Consider the following 19,457-nt stretch of genomic DNA (forward strand, 5'->3'; position numbering starts at 1 on the left):
GATGTAGTTGTACAGAACAGGCAAGATGCCCCAACATCTGCTAACTGTGGTACATTTGCTCCATTAAGATAAAAACAGTAATGTAATAAAAGCCAGAGAAAGCCCCTGCACTCACCCTCCTTAACCTGTTTCTAGAATTTCTTGGCTTTGTTGTGAAAGACTACCAAAAATTATGAGTACAAGCCATGGCAAAACAAAGAAAAAAAATCTGCATGCCATCCTCATCCAGTCTTTCCACCCTGTGGCAAGCTTGCACTACCAACCCAGGCAAGAACTTGCACTGCATGCCAAAATTGAATTAGGCCTATGCCGCAAGCCTTCCTTCTTGTTCCTAATGTTCCCAGTAGTTTCAGAAAATAGCAACAGAAAACTGACAGAGACAGGATTCCTCTCAGTTCCAATTGCATGCAATATGTGTGCCTAGTGTTGTGCTTATTTCAGTCATCTTCCTGCTCTGCTGACTTCAGCTTGATGCTAAATGATTAAAGAAACCAGGTACCTGTGATACTAGTAGAACAGTAAGAGAATATGCATCTACCAACTATAGAGATGTCAGACTATTCTTCAGTAAATAATGATGCATTCAAAGAAGGTAATAAAAAAAGTCAGACATAATAATTCAAGGAAATATTGTTGAAGCTACAAGAAAAAATACTGCATCTACCAGTTCAGGTCTCTGTCAGTAGTCCCCTTGTCACGTTACTGAAGTTCCTGGGCTGAGGGAGTTACCTTGCAACAAGTTCCATTTGGTTTCTTCTGGGTTGTTTCTGCTTGCAATCATATTGTATACAGACTACTGAGAGCAAAGTTAACTTCTCAATACTATGGATAACATGTCCCATTGATTATTTTGGGGGAAAGAGGCTGGTTGAACTTCATCTTCAGACATTTGCATATAGACAAAGTTTCTGAATAAAAGGAACTGACTACAGCAAGCAAAAAATTCTCTTAAACTTCTGTTTATGTTAAAGTCAACCACTACTTAGCCTCTATCCAGGCGACACCCACAGACGATTTAGAGACCATTGCTGTGGGTTAGGCCAGGATAGGCTAAACACAAAAATGAATTACTACTCAGTAATTGAATTCACGTGGAAGATTTTGGATGTTTATTGCCTCTGTGACAGAAACGATTATTAATGCAGAGAACACCACAAAAAAAGCCATGTTCTCCAGTTTCCCCCCAAACCAGTTCGTAATGATCCAAAAGACACCAGTATTTTTGATAATGTTTTTATTCTTACCTCAGCCTTTCTTCTTCTTTCTTACGAAGGCTGAAATCTCGCTGAACCACCTGGAGCACATGCTCTGCTTCTTCATCAGTCAAGCCAGAAAGATCCAGTTTTCTCCCCATTATATACTCTGTCCTGGATATGAATAACTATGAGGAATATCTGAAATCAGAAACAGAAAAAAAATGCAAAATAAATTGAAAGCACTGGTATTTTTCCCAAGTGCATTGAAATCACAGGCACAACTTTATTTTTGTTGGGCAGATGTGCCATAAACAGCATAGAAACATAAACGTATGTTCTATCTCTGCCCATGAAGCGAGAAGAAAATCATAGAATCATTTAGGCTTGAAAAGACCCTTAAGGTCATCAAGGCCAACTGTAAACTTAACACTGCCAAGTCCACTGCTAAACCATGTCCCTAAGCCTTCGCATGTCTGCACATCTTTTCAATACCTCCAGGGATGGTGACTCAACCACTTCCCTGGGCAGCCTGTTCCAATGCTTGACAACTCTTCCAGTAGATAAATTTTCCTAATGTCCAATCTAAACCTCCCCTGGCACAACCTGAATGATTCATTTCAGAATTATTTTTCAAGTTCCATGCACCAAAAGCAATCACTCCGTATTTCAAAAGAAACCCAAAAGATTATTTGGGATATTAAATAATAATGAGGGAAGACTTCAGTGTTGCACTCAAGAAGAAACAAATTAAAATAACTAAGGTGAAATCAGGTTTTGACATTTCTTAAGATTTTATGCCATGAGTTTGCAAAACAAACCCTGCAACTGTGAACAGAGAACATACTCTCTTGTAACACTCAAATATTTTGTACTACCAACTAAGAAATCAGGAATTATTTTAAAACACCATAAAAAAAGCATATAAGTTTGAAATAAATTTCCCAGAGTGACTGAAGAGGTTTAGATATCGCTACCAGCACAAAAGCAGCACAAATTTCTGTGAATGAAAATGGAGGAGAAACAGTAGTAGTCAATGTTACACGTGAATTGAAAAGACAATAAAGTTTGAACTAGAGCTTGGTCCATTTATTTCATTAATGAATTATCATCAATTTGTTCTAACTTATTTTCTTGTGACTTATTAATTTTGTTGAATTCTAAGTAAATTCAGCTCTGAGTGTTGATTTCTGTAATTTGATTTATGTAATTATTTGGGCAACCATAAAGGTGTCCCTCTCCACGTTAAGTTATAGTTTCAGAAACTTCACACAGCTTTTTTCAGCTCTGTTAAGAGCTCCTAGCAACATATATAATAATTACAAACACACAAAAGTTCTTACATTATACTGAAGAGGCAACTATTAATGCCTCTTTATCTATGATGAGTGTCAAGTAAATGAGACTATGCAAAACACAAGCTGTTTCTGTCTCAAAAAAAACACCTCTAAGCAACACTGCTACAGCATAAAATTAAGAGCTCCAAATATTATAGCAAATAGAAGCATGGGGTGGAAGGGGGAAAATCACCTTGGTTTTTTAAACATAACAATTTATTTGTTACTTAGATGATGATGGGGGATACGGTTGGTTTCTGTTTGGGTTTTGCGGCAGGGGGAATGGGGTGGGGAGGTGTTTAAATACAATATTTACCTTCCTCCAATCATCTGGTTACAGTTCTTCAAACAGGAAAAAAACCAACACATGGAAGCAGAGTATTGCTTATTTTTTCCTGTTTTGGTTAGGCTATCAATGAAGTTTGGAATGCACTCCTCATTCAAGGAAACAACACTTCAAAAACAAGCAGATGGGAAAGAAGCTTACGTAAAATCAAGAGGACAAGATCCCTCCAGTGAGACACGTGCTCATCATACAGCTAACAAAGGTCACAATGGAACAGTATGCTCTGGCTTGACTCATTGGGTCTACTAAGGAAGCTGAACAGGAACATCAACAATGAGTTAATAAAGGCTTTAAAAATTTACTTCTAAATAAAATTACCCTGATTTTTATAAAAAAAGTGCCACAGAAACAAAGGACTATGTGTAGTCTTCACTAACCCCACTTGCAAGGCCAATATATATGTTAAAATTAAAGGTTGGCTAAAATACGGTGAGGAACAACTGGCAATATTTTCCTTCATCCCAAGCACATGCATTGATCATCCCAAAATTTTCACCAGAATGTTAAGATTTTCCCCTGTCCCTTCATTCACAGTCCTTGTACCAAAGCCTCACTGGGCCCTGGTAAGCATAAGAAATGGTGAGGTAGGGCTTACACATTACAGCTCAAAGACAGAACAAGCAGTGCCCTGGGACACATTGTTCCCTTCAGTCTTTGGGATACCTGTTCCGCTCTTCCCATGCAAAGCACTTCAGCGCAAAGGCCTCTGACTTTCTAAAAGCATGGAAGGGCTTCATTACAGGAAAGCCACATCTGGAGGGAAATAAGCAGGACTTTTCCAATTATCTTTTTTCACACTCATACACTTCATGGGAAAAACACAGGATATAAACTAAAAGGAAAGGAAACTATTTTAAGCAATTGCTGGAGCCAGTAAACACACCTCCACGGTAGAGCTACAGTTGTCTGAGACACAAGACGATGAAGATACTAGGAGATCAAAGATGCCATTCCAGTTTTTCTTGATCATCAAGTTAACAACTGTAATTAACACAGTCATAAGAAGTTCTCCTTTCAGGACTTCATCAAAATGTTGTGTTGTTTTTTTTTAAACTTTGCCAAAATTAATACTCTTTTTTTCACGAACTGTGGTCCACTGGTAAAGAAAATTATCCCTTTGATTCAGTTGCCACTGCCAATTGTGAGTGCATATTAGAAGGGGGAAATTTACCCCTAGATCTGAGGGTAAGTGGGCATCCTCACTACTTCTGATATTTTGGGCTCAGCAAAGACTTAATTTCAAGTATACATTTATTTACAATCACCAGCAACTTTAACTTTTGATTTTCATGTGGTTTATTTACCTATAAGACACTCAGTCTGCATTCCAATATTACATTAACTTCTAAGACACTCGTGCTTTTTTCCCAGGTAATAATTTTTCATCACATTACTAAATCACCTCTGATCTGGGATATCACAGCAGTTTATAAGTATTTCTAAACAATGCTCAAATGTCTTTTTTTCAGTAGATCCGGACTGTGCATCTTGGAAATAAACAGTGGCAAATCCTCTAGAGGAAGTGTTAAGAAGTTACATCAAAAAGAAAAAAAGAAAAAAGAAAAAAAACCAAAATAGTTTCTCAGCCTCAAATAACTTCTGGCCTCAACTGAAATAACTTACATGAGGCTGTTCAGATATTTGCCTTCATGAGTAATACTTCCTTGCTAAATCTCAAATAGAACACAAAATTTAAGCTTTCAGAGACATTGCAATGAATATCATTCCCTAGAAAACTTTTGCTCAAATTAACACACTGTAACAGGAAAGCCTGGGCTTATAATACATGATTGGGTATGGTTTGAGTAATACTCTAATCTTAATACTTCTTACAGTCTGTTTTAAAATCTAATTAAAACTTCCACATTGAAAGCATTTATTGAATTCAACCTTAAAAAAAACAACACCAAAACCCCAAAACAGCCACAAAAACGCCACAGAACAATGAGCAAATGAAATTTTTTAAGAACTGCAAGCAATGCTTCTGAATTTTAAAACGGACAACAGCTCAACACAAGAAATGAGGGCAAGTAGTATATTCCCTAGTCACTCATACGGTAGGTAAGCTGTTTGGACTTGCTCTGTCAGCAGATCAGCATTACAGGAGAGTGGGGAGAAAGCCCACAAACTTTTTTTTTTTAAAGTACCAACTAACATTTAAAACAGATTCTCTGCTTGACAAAGTGCCACATTATAAAATTAATTATCCAAATGGTCACACTGAGTATTGTACAACATAGACATCTTAGTTTAATGCTGTAGCAAAGAAATCAGCACTAGCAAGGCTGCACCTGGAGTGCTGTGTCCAGTTTGAGCTCCCCAGTGCAAGAAAGGTATGGACTTACTGGAGCAAGTCCAGATCAAGACCACAAAGATGATTAAAGGACTTTCACAAGAGGTGATGCTGGGAGCACTAAGACTGCTCAGCCTGGAGAAAAGGCAGCTCAGGGGGCAGTGGGCTATACAGTGTGTATCTGGAAGAGATCCCTCCAATACCCTGGCACTGCAAACAAGAATATCCTACAATTATTTCCATTTCTGAGCAAATTTTTAATCGAGATTTCACCTGTTCCCACAACACACTGTCATTCTTGCTTTAAAATGCTGCTCCTCAGCATTAATGAAATGTGACACTTGAGGAATCAATATCACAAATTTCTTCAACCCAGCTACTGCAACTGAAATATTTTATATAGAATACCTTCCCTCACATGCTGTCAGCTTTAGAGTCACCAAACGAAGTGCCAGAGCTTTTCTACTCTGTCCTGCTACTCCATCACTTCTTGTATTTTCCAGGTAGAAAAATCAGGAAATAAACACCTGCTACTAATTATATCTTTGATTCTGTCACCAACCAACTCACCTTTACTTCCTTCAGCAGCCTGTCAGGACATAAATAATACTGCTCGATCTGTCTTGTCATTATACTTTGGCATTTGACCAACTTTTGCCAAAATCTTTTAGTACTTTAAGATATTCTTTATACAATCTTATTGGTAAACATTTTGCCCTTTTAAATTATACAACACGATAGTCATCTTTCTAAGCCAAAAAGGAAGACAAGCACTTTGTCCACAAGAGAGCTCCTTCACCACACCTTGTATTTTAAAAAAAGTTTTGTTTATTGAACATCTGGAAGAAGTGATCACATTGCAAGCAAAAGGTCATTACACTAAGTTTTTTCTTTATGTAAATGTCACAATATATATCACATATAAATTCCATAAGGTCACACACTATTTGGTGACAAAAATAAGGTCTGAGTATTGAAAGCATAACGGGGATTCCTGTGTTTTGAATTATGTCAACATACTTGAACAAAACAGACTTTAGCCAAAAGAAAACATTTAAAGAACATTACCGTCCAAAGTAATTTCTACTACAGCTGGCACATCATTAAGTCTAAAATAAGGCATAATTAACACTGGTTACAAACTTCTTAACCTTTTTTAAACTTCAAGATAGCCTAGAAGCTGCAAACACTACTGTGGATGTTTTTCCCTTTTAGTTTATTTCCAGTCAATGTCCCAAAACAACAAGAGGGAAAATATCAGAAATACAAAGCCACCTCTTCAGATGAAGAATTAAGCACAGCCCAAATGACTTCAACATGAGGACTTCTATCTGGTGTGCCATGTTTTAACTGAGATATAAGACAAAGACCTCAAAGAGGATGTTTTTCTTTGTACCCGCACAGATTTTAACTGAGATTTACTGAACATATTTCCTGGTCTGTAACCAAAGCAGAAAATTATCTTCTGTTCAGCCTTGTATTAATGTTATGTGAGATTTCTCTAGAAAACCAAACAGCTTGCAATTTCCTGAGCAAAGTTAGGTTTGTTTCACTGGTGGTGGGGCGGGGGGAGGTGGGTGAAGCAACAGGTTTTTAAAAGAACCAAGAAGTTCATTTGGTTCCTGTTGTGAGAAATGTTCCTTATTAATGCGAGTTATTACAATAATTGTGTGCACTTCTTGTCTAGAAGAGTGCCAGGATATACTACAATGGGGAAGCTGTAAATCTTACAGGTCAAAGGTCAGTACTGTGTGGTTTTAAATTTTAATCTACTTAGGAAATAAACAGGAGTTCCACATTCTTCTTGCTTCTATATTAAGTACTGAATATGAAATAGCAGAAGTAGAAAAACTCCACTAAAGTCATGGTTTATTTAAAAGAGAATAGCATCTCTCATGTAAGAATGGCACTCTTCCAGAGGCAGAACACAGCATATTAACTATTTCTTAAAAAAAAAAGCAAGCTTTTTTTTTAATTGCAAAAAAAAAGAGTAATTTTTACAGAAAAGACTAAAGATTTTACTGGGGGACTTAGTTTCTGTCATCTACCTTTGACAGATTCTAAAAAAGTCATATTATAATGAGAATCTTGATAATAAATCATTACCATTTTATACCTACGTATCAGGCCTACAACTGTTAAACAAGCATAAATCCCAGTGGGAATTCAAAATGTGATAAAAAAGCCAAATTCAGTGACCAGAATAATCTTCTCACTGGTAACAGTGAACTCCTAGAGAAAAAGGGTTATCCAGAATTTGGCCGTACAGCTGCTAACGATCTTGGGTCATCTGGCATATACTGTTATCAGGTATTTCACTGTGCCATTGGCTCTCTAGTTACTGCACACTCTCATTTTACTTCAGTCTCATCTTCCATTGTTTATGCCAAATCTAGGCAAATCATGCTCAGCTCTATTTTCTCTATTTAGTAGCAACTGTCTTATGGAAGAATGCGTAGTCGAGATGATGGGTCTGACAGCATTCTGACTGTGAGAGACTGACTGTTACTCTTCCTGAAACAAGGAAGACAGCTCAGAGAAAAAGACAAAATTGGAGCAGTAATGCACTGGCACACAGCTGCATCTTGGATGATTGGCGTCTTTTTCATGTGCCTTCAACCTAAAGCATGAAATGCAGCTCATTACTGTAACAAGGCAGATCATCACAGATCAGGGAGAAAGCCAGCATGTGCACTTAGGGCACACAACCATCCCAAAGAGCCCAACGCAATCAGAAATTTGCACATCTGTAAGCACTAGACTGCAAGGGCTTCCCTTTGGATGCTCCACTTGCAAAGCAGGGTTCAGAGCTTACTGCTCTGTACCCAGGCTCCCTGCACAGAGAGAACACGAGCCATTGAACAGTGTTATGTCCCTTCTTCCACCGTCCCATCAAAACGCAAACCAGAACACACCTGGCAAATCAGTCTTCACACTGTACTTTCTAAGCTTGAGCCAGCATGAAGAAAATACTGAACAAAAAGTGCATTTGCATTCCCTTGTTTGTATTCAGCATTAGCTCAAGGGTGAATGTATTTTTGCAGTCCTCACGCACCTGTGTTGCACTACACATGCCATATCCTTCTCCCAAGGCACCCGTCAGTCTCAGCATCTCACAATCCACAGCCCTGAAATGAGCTACACAGAATGAAGGGATATGAAAGAAACAGCAAATCCTTCTCTGTTCCCTCGAAGAATCAATGGCAGTTTCTATCTCATTTTAAGGGGCAGGCAGAGAAGGAAGCACTCACTTTACCTGTGTAACAGCCTTAATACATGCACCCAGGTTCAATTTCATGTTAAGCTTGGGAAGGCTCAGATATTTATCTCCCTCCTTGTGGAAGAGGATACAAGGGAACACAACTCAGGATATTCCTGTCCAGATCCCTATTTCAGAGGCCAACATTACATTGTCTTGCATGGCCTGAAGAAACTGAATGATACAGAAGGTCCACTACCTATGAGCTGCAAAGCAGCATGTGACAAGTATATGTTTTAAAGTTAAATGCCTTCCCCAGTGCCACAGCAGTCACTATTTGTAGAAATAGCTATAGAAAAGTATCCTGTAGATAAAATTCAATACACTAACCAAGAAAATACAGGTCCACCAAGATAACTCTTATAAGTTCAAGATGCCCAAGTATTGCTACTGCAAAAAGGGGCAGTAAGGCTTCTCATCCAAGTTACTCATACCTTTAATCTGGCGGAAAAAAAAAAAACCACTGAGAGAAAAGGTGAAACTTCTGTAAAATCTCAAACAGCTCTGGAAGCACTACACATTTTACTTATGTGTATGTAAACTTAATTTTTGTGTTTAAATAATACTGGCAAAGGGTTATGATAAATTAAGAATCTCATCACAACTTGAAACCCATATTGTGATCAACCCACAAAAACTACAAAAGTAAACAGTTCAGTGGATTGCTTGACTGCTACCAAAACATCCAAAACACAAAAAATCTAACCAATATGCAAACACACCACAGGCATACTTAAAATATCCTACACTATAAAATGGATTTTTTTCCCCCACAACATATGTTGCACTAATTGATATCCTGCATCCCTCTTACTAAATATCACTCACGAGCGTATCCTTAAGTTTGATCCAAGGGCTAACCTTTGACTGAGAGAATCTTTCTGCAGGACTAGGACAGAGACAGAAATTCTATTTTTAGAGGTTAAAAAAAATGCTTCCAACAGCAGTTGCCACAATGAGGCAGTACTCTCTAGTGCTGCCAGATGTGAAAACAAATTTAATAGAGTAAATCACTGCTAATTCAAACCACTGACAGGAAACCCCACTGCAAATTACTGAATTTTACAGATTAGCAAGTAAATGAACAAAATTAAAAATTTCAGAAGACTCTGTCTTCCACATTCACTCTGACACCTGCAAAGTGCTACTAACCCCGATTTATGCTAGAACAAGCCAGAATCATAAGAGATACAACAGTAGAGGGTGACATCTGTAAAGATACATGTCCCATTTCACTGAGACTTAGTGATGAGCTTTAGTTGGCTGACGTACAACATGCGCCCCATGCATGGAAAAAAAGGGTTTCAGAAGCAGGTTGTCTTCAAATTGTTTAGATAAGTATTTGTTAAGTGACATAAACCAAGAGTAAAATAAAGCCAGAGCTGTAGAAAGCCTCTGAAAACCAAATGAGGAGCTGGGTTAATCTGTCAGGTGGGGGAATTAATGGATTAGTTTGTTGACACTGGGACCTGCTCTACACTGTGCTTAGAAGAGGCTCTGCTTTGGAGCCGAGCTTGGCTACCCTTTTTTATATATATTGACACTGCACAGCATGGAGATAGTCTGAGCCCTGGTGAACAAACACAAACCTGAAGTTCTGGATCCCAACTTTATACAAACAAGCAACATTTACATTCAAGCACAAGACACAGTCAGGCACTTTCTGGAGTTCAAAGGCCAACTTCACTGTCAGGTTTTGACTGCTGGTTCACTCGTATCTGGATGCAAACTGGAGCAGCTTCACAGCTCCTTGAGTTTAAACTAGGGAACCAGAGAAGCTCATCCTCTTACAGGTTTAGAGAATCAGGGAGCCAGCACAGACACCTTTTGAGTCCTACAGAAACTTACTTGATCAACTTAACCACGTTAAGCAACCATCTTTACGTACTAGCTAGGACTCCTTATTAACTTTTCTTTTTAAAGCAGTTCCCTTTATGAGGGCCCACTCTTGAAGACCAAAGAAGCATTACCAGTACACTGAAACAGCAGATTCCTTTGATGAGCCTACATGAAGAACATCAGCTTTACCAAGAAAATTCCTGCTCCTAGTCCTCTGTATTAACTTCTCCCAATTTTTAGATTTCCAGTATCCATTATAATAGGCCTCTGGACCTTGATACAACATTGCCACCAACTTCCCCCGCAACTAAAAGCACAGTCTTAGGTATTCTTCACCTACCACAACTACATAGATGAAATATTTCCATGGAGGAGATGCAGTTCACTTAATCATGTGTGGAACCTGAGTTCAGTCTTTCATCCATTGATTCCCCTCTTTTTGACCTGTGAAACTACCTTGGAGCAGAAATCTGAAGGCTCATCATTGAATATTAGAAGAGAAGCATGGGAGGTGGAATAATCAGGCTGGTCTTCCTCTAAAGGTGAACTGTTTTCTCATTTAGGACTCAACCCATGACTTCTGTGCTTGCAGTGATTAACATGCAGACTTTTTAGCACTATCTTTTAGATCAAGTCCAACTGAGATTGTTAAAACCAACATCACCAGATTATACCTTTTAGAATCCTCCTCAAAGCTCTTTCAACTGTTTGTAAAACCTGATGTTGCTCTAATTCACGCACTATGGTTTAACTTAAATTCAAACCATAGTCCATCAAAAAAAAGTCAAAGCACTTATGACAGCTAGACACAAGCATTGAGATAACTTCCAGAAACACCTGGGGATGACCACTTAGAGGCAGTGGGACCAGTTCTCTTCTAAGGAAAAGGAGGAATCAACTTCTTCCAAGATTAAGAACGGTTAGAAAAATAGGTATACTCTACAACTCAAGGTATTTCAGGACAGTGTTAGCTGCATCTCTGTCGACAGCACTGAAATCATATGCTGAGCATCCATGCTGTAGCAATTAATGATAATGGCACAAACCAGCACTTTTCTATTTCAATTGGCCTGTGACACAACATCCTGTTCATACAGTCCAAAAGAGACAGAAGAAAACCACATTAAAATGACCTTCTGTATCAGACGCAGTGCCTAATAAGCAACTAAGCTCTTCTCATATTAGTTTCAGAGGAGATAAAACTCCTCATCACAAAAGCAGAACAGAAAATTTACTCTTCTAGTTGTAAACATGTTTTGCTTTCTCTCCTTTCCAGAAGGAAAACAACAGATTATGTACTGTCTTCCTCCAAGAACAGAAAGCTGGTTTACACCAGCAGAGCCACATATTATTCTGCATGATGGAGGGTGCTGTGGAAGGGATTGTTTTGTTATTAAAAACTCCGAAGATTTCAGGCTGTTGCCTGGCTTCGAGATTCATAAAAGCCAGTGGGAATGCCATGGACTTTAATAGCCTTTGAAAGAGGCTCTACACTTCAGACTGCTATCGCAAGAAGAGACTTCATCTTGTTTTCTACAGTAAATTACCTCAGCACCCTTTAAACAGACTTGATCTAGAAACTATGACTGCATTAAGTCACTTAACCTTTTATTCTTCTCCATCAATATGCAGCATATGTTGCAAGGAAGAGTACAGAAAGAGAAGATTTTTTGGAACTGCTGCACAGCAGAACTTGAGCACGGGTCTTCAGCAGTAGGACAGGCTAGGGCTCCCTTTCCGCCTGCCAGCCAGCACCAGCGAAACTACTTAATTGATTACCATGAGTCAACTTGAGACAATGCCATTGAAAGTGTCTCATCCTCAAGATGAATCTCCACAGTAGTTAACTCCTCCACTTCAATAGGCGACAGTTTATTTGGAGGTGTACTTTGATCTGAAGAATGCAAAATTCATTTCCTCTGGTAATGCTTTGTATCTTAAAGCAAACAGTAGATAGTAATAACTGCAATAATCCAAATACCAAACACCAATATTAGTTTTCCTTTTATGAACATCAGCTGATCAATTGGTAAGTGAAGCCTATACATAATGGGAAGTAACAAGAGGTCTTGTTTCCTTTATCCACCTCAGGGTCTAATGGGTCAGTAAAAATCTGCAAAATCAAGGTTTTTGTTAGTATAACATTCTTTAAAAAAAAATTGCTCTGCTGTTGAAGTTTAATGCATATTGGCCTGGAAATCTAATGTGCTTTTATTCCCAGAATATTACCCATAAGATCTAAAAGTTTGTTGTTACTGCAATAATGCTGATATTAGCTTTTGACCAGTCAAACCGCTGCTGTCCTTATACTCTGCTCATCTACGCTAAAGCTGCTAGGTGATTCATTAAACTGCTTTCCACTATATTTATTTATTTTCAGGACACAGAATGTCAAACATGATGTTTATTTTCTGAAAATACAGTTTTAAGAAATGCAGCGTGGCATTTTTCTACATGATGTTTAAAAAAAAAAAGAGGGTAACACATTTCAACTGAAAGTTAAATAGCAAGCAGGTCATAATTATTAGTCTTTACTACACGACCAACAGATGTTACTAGCATGCCAGCCATAAGGGGTCTTCCTCTTTGGTTTCTCCAAATTCACATAAAGTTTGGAGGTAGGCATCTTTGCCCAATCTCATAACGAAGAAATGCATAAAACTAGACCATTGCTTGAAATCTTAAAGTTACGCTGTATTTAGCCCTTGTACAAAATTCCCTCTTTATGCCATAGATAAAGGCCAAGTTTCTTTGGTAATTTGAGCAACAGTATGGTGTGCTTCACTCCACACTGAAATACAGCAGTTATTTTCCTCTTCCCTCAAGTCCAAAAAGCTTCTTTTGAAAGTATGCTGTTATAATGTAAGAAACTTGGGGCTGATTTATTTTCTGGCTGTCAGTGGTTCACAGGTAAGCCAGAAGCCTTTATTATCTCTAAGAATCTATCCAGTAAATAACCTACCTGGATACAAAAGGAAGGTGAACAAAGCATTCCAGGGGAAGGCTGGATTAGTCCACTCAGACATATGAATAAGTTTTCTCAAAGAGAAAAATTGTCCCTGTGGTTTTCATGGAACTATATTCAACTAGTTTCTTTCAACTTGTCCAACTTTCCCAAGGGCAAGTTAAGGTGGTTTATGCTGCCAAACAGCAGTTTCCAGTCTGATAACAATAGGGCATATTAATGTTGGCAGCAATACAAAGGAGTCACATTTTCATACAGATGCACTGCTTATGAACAATAGCGCATTTGGTATATACAGCTTTTCTTCAGCATCACCCATGCATAGTTTAGGGATTTTTTCTTTGTTTAAGTACACATTCTTCAAGTGTTCTGTTTACTTCAACTACTAAGCGAGAAAGATTAATTCCTCTTATGTTCATACACTTGGGTACACCCTATATAATCCAAAAGCCTGGTTTAGCAATGAGTTGTAGCACACTCAGCTGCATTCATCAGGTTAGGGTGAAAGCAGGAAACCAGCTCAGGAAAATGAAAGTTTTAGCTTAGCTTTCTTGATCTTGTAATACTCCTAGACAGCACTAGTTCAGATGAACACAATTTGTTAAAAAGCATTAACCTGTCTGAAAGGACGGTGTTGCATCACTTGCATCAGCAGCAGGTTCAAGATGCAAGTCCTGTCACAGGGGGCAGTGCTCTTTAAGTATCTCACATCCCGGTGGGGGCTCCCGGGGTGGAATTGACTTCTGGGATTTCTCACTAGCAATTAATGTATCACAGCTGCCAAAAAATAACACTCTGCTGTTTGTAAGTACTGTATGCGTTGTATTAAGTTCTCTGACAAATGCAGAATCGCCAAGTACATTTTTGGACACTTGGGCATACTGCATGAGTAGATATGCTCTGATACAATCCGGTACCTGAGTAACAATGGGTAAGGCAGTAGCGTGAGGGATTACATACAACATACAGCACCTTCTGCTTTTTAAACAGCTCTGTTCACTTTCTCAAGCTTTAAGTAACAAGCAAACACTACTATCTGACACTTAACTGCAGGGACAGAGTCAGTGGTCTCAATGCAGTTCACAGGGAACCACTACCACCATTAATAAGCAACCATAAAACCTTGACGACAAGTCATCCACAACCCTCTGACTTCTGAGGTCCCTCAAAGTCAGAAAAATGGCTGTTAACGTGAGAAATAAACTAACTTTCCCTCCTTTCTCTCACTAGCCTTCCGGCAAAGGTTGTCAGAGGAACGAGTAAAAGCCTTTGTTGCCAAAATCGTTGCTGTTCCTGTTCTAACAAACTCCAGGCTCCACAGTAGGACAGCTACTCACATTTTCAGAAACACAGGAAATATTAAAATGGTAGGTGTAACACAAAAAACACCATTTGTCAAAATAGATTGCTCGATACAGTTAACATCCCTGCAAACACACTTGAGGAGGGACATGCAGGCACCCCAAGGCGTTCAGCGATCTAATTTGGTTACGGTCACCTAAAACACAACACAAATCCCAGCACAACACACGCTCCTACTTAATTAGATTCCCTAAGAAAAGTCAGCCCGAGCCATATGGTATTTTCCTCAGCAGTTACGACAAACTGACCTTGATACTAGGAAAACGCACGCTGCTTCTGTGTGAAGCATCGACTGCGAGCGTGGAGCGGCGGGATGCTCCCGTGGAAAGGGGGCTGGACGACCCCCCACCCGTGATCGCGGGGAAGTTGATAAAGAGTTAAATACTCCAATAATAATTAATAAGAAGAATAAGAAAAGCACTGCAGTGACGGCGCTTGAGGAGCCGCGCTGTCAGCACAACGCCACGAAGCCACTCAGACCCCGGCCGCTGATGAAAAGAAGCCTCACACCGTGCCCCACCCCCACCCCCCCGCCCCACGGGGCCGCCGCGGAGAAGCCTCGCCCCGGACCGCCGCGCCGGCCGAGGGCCCCTCCGACCCGTCCCCGACGGGGCGCTGCGGCGGGCGGCCCCGCAGCCGCGGCCCTGCCGCAGGCCCCCCCTCGGCGGCGCCGGGCGGCTCCGCTACGGGTGACCCCTCACCGCCCCCGCCTCAGCCCGCGGGGAGCGGCGCCACGGCCCCGGCCGTACTCACCCTCGGCCGAAGGCGAGGGCTGCACCAAAATGGCAGGCGGGTAGTAACTTCCCCACGCCGGGGGTACGGGCAGAGCCACCGGCGGCGGCGGCTGCGCCCCGTCGCTCATGCAGGGACGGGGAGAGGGCCGGACACCTGCGCGGAGCCGCCAGGCACAGGTGCTCCCGCTCCGCACCGGGCGCTCGGCGAGAGCCCGCCGTCGCAGTCGCTGTCCCCCGCCGTCGCAGTCGCTGTCCCCCGCCGTCGCAGTCGCTGCCTCCCCTCCCCGCCCCGCCGGACGCGCCGCCGGTGCAGCCGCGGCACCGGCAACAACAGCAGCAGCCCCCGCCGCGCGCCAGCACCTGCCCGAGCGCCGCCGGCCAATCGGCGAGGAGGGGCCGGGCGGAGGGCGGGGCGGGGCGCGGCGCGGGCTGGCGCCGACACGCGAACCCGGCAGGAGGCGGGGGCGCGCCGGCGGGGGGCGCGCGGGCTCGCGCTCGTTTGGTGTGTTGTGCCCCGCCCCGCCCGGCGGTGCCCCGCGGCTCGGTGCTCGCCCCCAACACGGCAGCTGGGGGGTGTCTTCCGAAGGGGGAGCCAGAAGAGGCCGGCTGGGGCGGAGGGAGAAGGGTTACGCCCGGAGGGATGCAGCGCACCGGGCAGTCACACGGCAGGCGCGGCGCGGCCTGGCCGGTCGGTCAGGTCGTCAGTGAGTCACCGCCGCAGTTTGACCACGCTTTTTGTAGGTCCTGTGCCTCGGCGGGTTGTACTCTGTCAGGCTAATTACTTTTCCCGTGGTGTTGTTTTTCATCCCTGCTTTTTCATGCTTGTTTAACTTCATTTTAAAATAGCTGCAGCTGATCACCGCAAGGTAGGGTTTTATTTGATCCCAGCTGAAGTGCTCTGTCAAGACAGATGTGGTCGGTAAATCTTGGCAGGTTTTCAAGGAAAACATTTTCTAGGAGGATATTTTTGTTTACATAAATTTCATGGTATTACAAATAAACTGGTTTCTCAAAGGTGTACTTCTATGCTAACCTACGCTTGCCTCTGTTGGTGAAATGGGTGCTGCTCTGTGAGGCGGCACCACGTTAATTTCAAAAGTTTATATAAAAAACAAAACAAAACCAAAATTCAGAAAGTATTCTGCATCAAATATTATTTTGTATTTCCCAAACACACCCATAGGTAAATATGTGTCTGGGTATTTCCCAAGCAGAAGAAACTTGTTACTTCTTTAAACAAAAGCAAGAAAAAGAACCAGACATTTTCAACAGTAACATTTTTCAACAGCAACTGTGACATGGCAACAAATCTGAAACTGACTAAAAGGAACCATCACTTATTGCCTGTATTTGAAGAGTAATCAGTACGCGCACTGAGCATTTTTGATAATTGAAAAAAATGCCTGCATAGAAATCCCTCTATAATCTTACACTTCTGGCTGAATCACTGAAAGAAGAGCATGTTTTAACATCAGCCATCAATATCAAGTAGAAATAATGCTTATTATTACACAACCGTGAGATCAAAGAGCTAAAACTATGCCCTGCTCCTCACACCCAAACTAGTAAGCTAGTATTAAGTTAAGTTCAAGAGCAATGTTTTGCCCTTGCCTCAGCATTGTGCAATTAGTTACACAGAGAGCTGATACCTTTCTGTGTAACATTTCACATTCTCCTCCGCTGGCGATGAAGCGTTGGACTTGAGGCTCTTTTGTTCCACACCAGTAGGGCAATCAGTATGTTTTTACTCTGCAACAGTACTCCATGGGGAAGGTATTAACTTATGGCACACTTAAACCAGCCATTAACGACTGACAGAGTGCAGCTAGGAGAGGGGAAAGAGAACAATGCACTAGTGAAGAAATACTTTAGTGGCCTTGTGGATAGTATTCTGGACTTCTCTATTCATCTGCATCCCCTAACCGTTGGATGTCCTATTTGTCTTCATCTACCGGTTTTGGTGACTCACTTAAAAAGAAATCAACTTCTCTTTGCATCCTTAGAAGGTATTTTCTGATGGATGCTATTCGCAGAATAAAAAAAAACCAACAACAAAAAAACCACCCTAAAATCCCTTTTTCGCCCCTATAGGCAAAATCATGAGGCATACATGGGTGAAACTGAGATATGCCAGGCTTTCCCTGGAATCACACATGACACAGCCATTGGATAATTAAAATAAGTATATAAATAAGGATGCAGAATAAACAGAAGTCTAAGGAAGAGAAGCTCTGCAGCCAGAGACCCAAGTGGTAGCATGGAAATTTTTGCCCCGTAAGAAAAACATGCTCGACCCTCTTCCCACCCAGCAGCTGGCGATTGCAGAAGGGTGGTCGTCAGGGAAAGGGGAATGATCTGTATATTTATTTCACTTCCTATAGCTCTGAAATTCCCAGTCCTCCTTACGTTCACAAGAAGGTTAGGTTAAACTGTTGGCCATGCAATCTTTCAGTGACAATAACCTCGATATGGAAAGAACCAAAGAAGAAGTCAGGCCCCCAGTATGCCTCTGAGTACAGCAACTGTTCTGCCACATGATGCTAAATAAGCCGTAGCATGGAAAAAAATTTTGTAAAACATAGATAGCAGATCTAGTAATAAGGGGGTGCAGGACAAGAAAATAGGTATTTTATTGGTTGTGAGTTTCTCTTGTCACAACACAGACTTTTCCATAGAGAAAAAAAAATATCCAAATGTAGACTGAAATAAGCAGGCGGCTTTTGCTTGGAAAGCTCAGCACTAAATCCAGCCATGACATAAGCCACATGTGGCTACAGGTCTGCGGTGGCCGAGGGGTGACTCCTGAGCCTGTCCCCAAGCTGCACTGGGCAGCCAGTTGGCCACACTTGTGCACGGAGTGCCAGGGCCCAAGGGAGCCTGCCTTAGCCTGGCAGCGGGCAACCCAGGTGGAGTGTCCCACCCTGCAATGAACTTCCCTCTGCCCTCAGCATCCATGGAATGGGGCTAGTGGCCATAAGGAAGATTTTTGGAGCCCAGTTCTTACGGTCAGGGGTTTTGGCCTTCTTTTGTGTGGTATACGATTGTCGCAAAACCTGCAAATAAATTGGTTTGGGGGGAAAATAAAATTTGCACTGGTTTGGCATCCCTCAGAGAATATAGTGGGATGCAGAGAGGGGGTGTTAGCCAATGCACTCAATCACACTGGATTATATAAAGGGCTTTGTTGACAATCCCCAGACTGCTCTAGGAGGACTTGGTGAAGTTTGCTTTCTGAGTCTCCCAACCTTCTCAACAGAGGTAGGGCTTCTTAGTAAGTAAATTGGATATGCAAATGTGGACAGTACCTGCTGGAAAGACACAAGTCACTCTTTTAGCCACAGGGACCAATTAGGAATTTGTTCCAGCCTATTGCTATCTCAGGGCAGAAAATAAAGACAGTAATAAGTAATTAAGTCTCTCTTGCTTTCAACAGATCTGTTAAGACCTCAGAGTGTTTCCACAAAATATAGCGAACAATAATTTGAAGGTAATAACTTAGAAGTCCTTGTAACCTTTTACCTTAGGGTCTCAAAGAACTTCATAAGCATGAATTATTTTATAAAGTGTGTATGCAAAACATGGAGTATTATGATAATTCAGTTAAACCAGTTAAGTAATATATAGCCCGTAACAAAGAGGAAAGAAGAACGGACAACATTTTAATAGTATTTAATATGTACAGCATAGAATGCGATATGGCATTTTGCCATGACTTTTCTTCAGAGATTTCAACAGTCGGGTTCCCTGCCCTGCAAGCCTCACAGTGTGAGGAGGAGCTCTGACAAACGTTAAGTGTGAAAGGAGAAAAAGAAAAGCTGAGAGAAGACAGAATTCGGATTATATACATATACAGTAAAGGAGACAGCTTGAAGAAGTTTTGCTCTTTAACTAGCAGCAGAACTTAAGTGAGCTAATGCTTGGAAAAGAAACAAACATACTAATGTCTCACAACTGGGATGGAAACACCAACCGACAAACTGTAACTGATGCAGTAAAAATGCTTTGTTGCAACCAGGGGTTGGGTGGGGGTGGTGTCTTTTTGTGTGTGTGTTGGTTTTTGTGGGGTTTGGGGGGTTTCTTGCTGTCAGTTAAAGGGTAACAACAGGAATATGAGCAAGCAAAAGACATG

General features: G+C 41.3%; 1 protein-coding gene across 3 annotated transcripts in view; it reads right to left on the bottom strand.

The window, feature by feature from the left end:
- Positions 1–15,712, bottom strand: part of MYRIP (myosin VIIA and Rab interacting protein) — a 235,896-nt gene extending 220,184 nt beyond the window's left edge. For 2 of the 3 annotated variants that reach the window (XM_075083484.1, XM_075083483.1), the window contains exons 1-2: positions 15,348–15,712; positions 1,245–1,394 (exon numbers count right to left, since the gene is read on the bottom strand). In XM_075083484.1, the coding sequence (XP_074939585.1) occupies positions 1,245–1,354 (110 nt within the window). In that variant the 5' untranslated portion in view covers positions 1,355–1,394; positions 15,348–15,712. The remainder of the gene's footprint in view (positions 1–1,244; positions 1,395–15,347) is intronic. The other variant, XM_075083487.1, reaches the window with a different exon arrangement.
- Positions 15,713–19,457: the final 3,745 nt, after the last annotated feature.

The sequence above is a fragment of the Phalacrocorax aristotelis genome, chromosome 2 (genome assembly GCF_949628215.1).
Source record: "Phalacrocorax aristotelis chromosome 2, bGulAri2.1, whole genome shotgun sequence".
Lineage (NCBI taxonomy): Eukaryota > Metazoa > Chordata > Aves > Suliformes > Phalacrocoracidae > Phalacrocorax > Phalacrocorax aristotelis.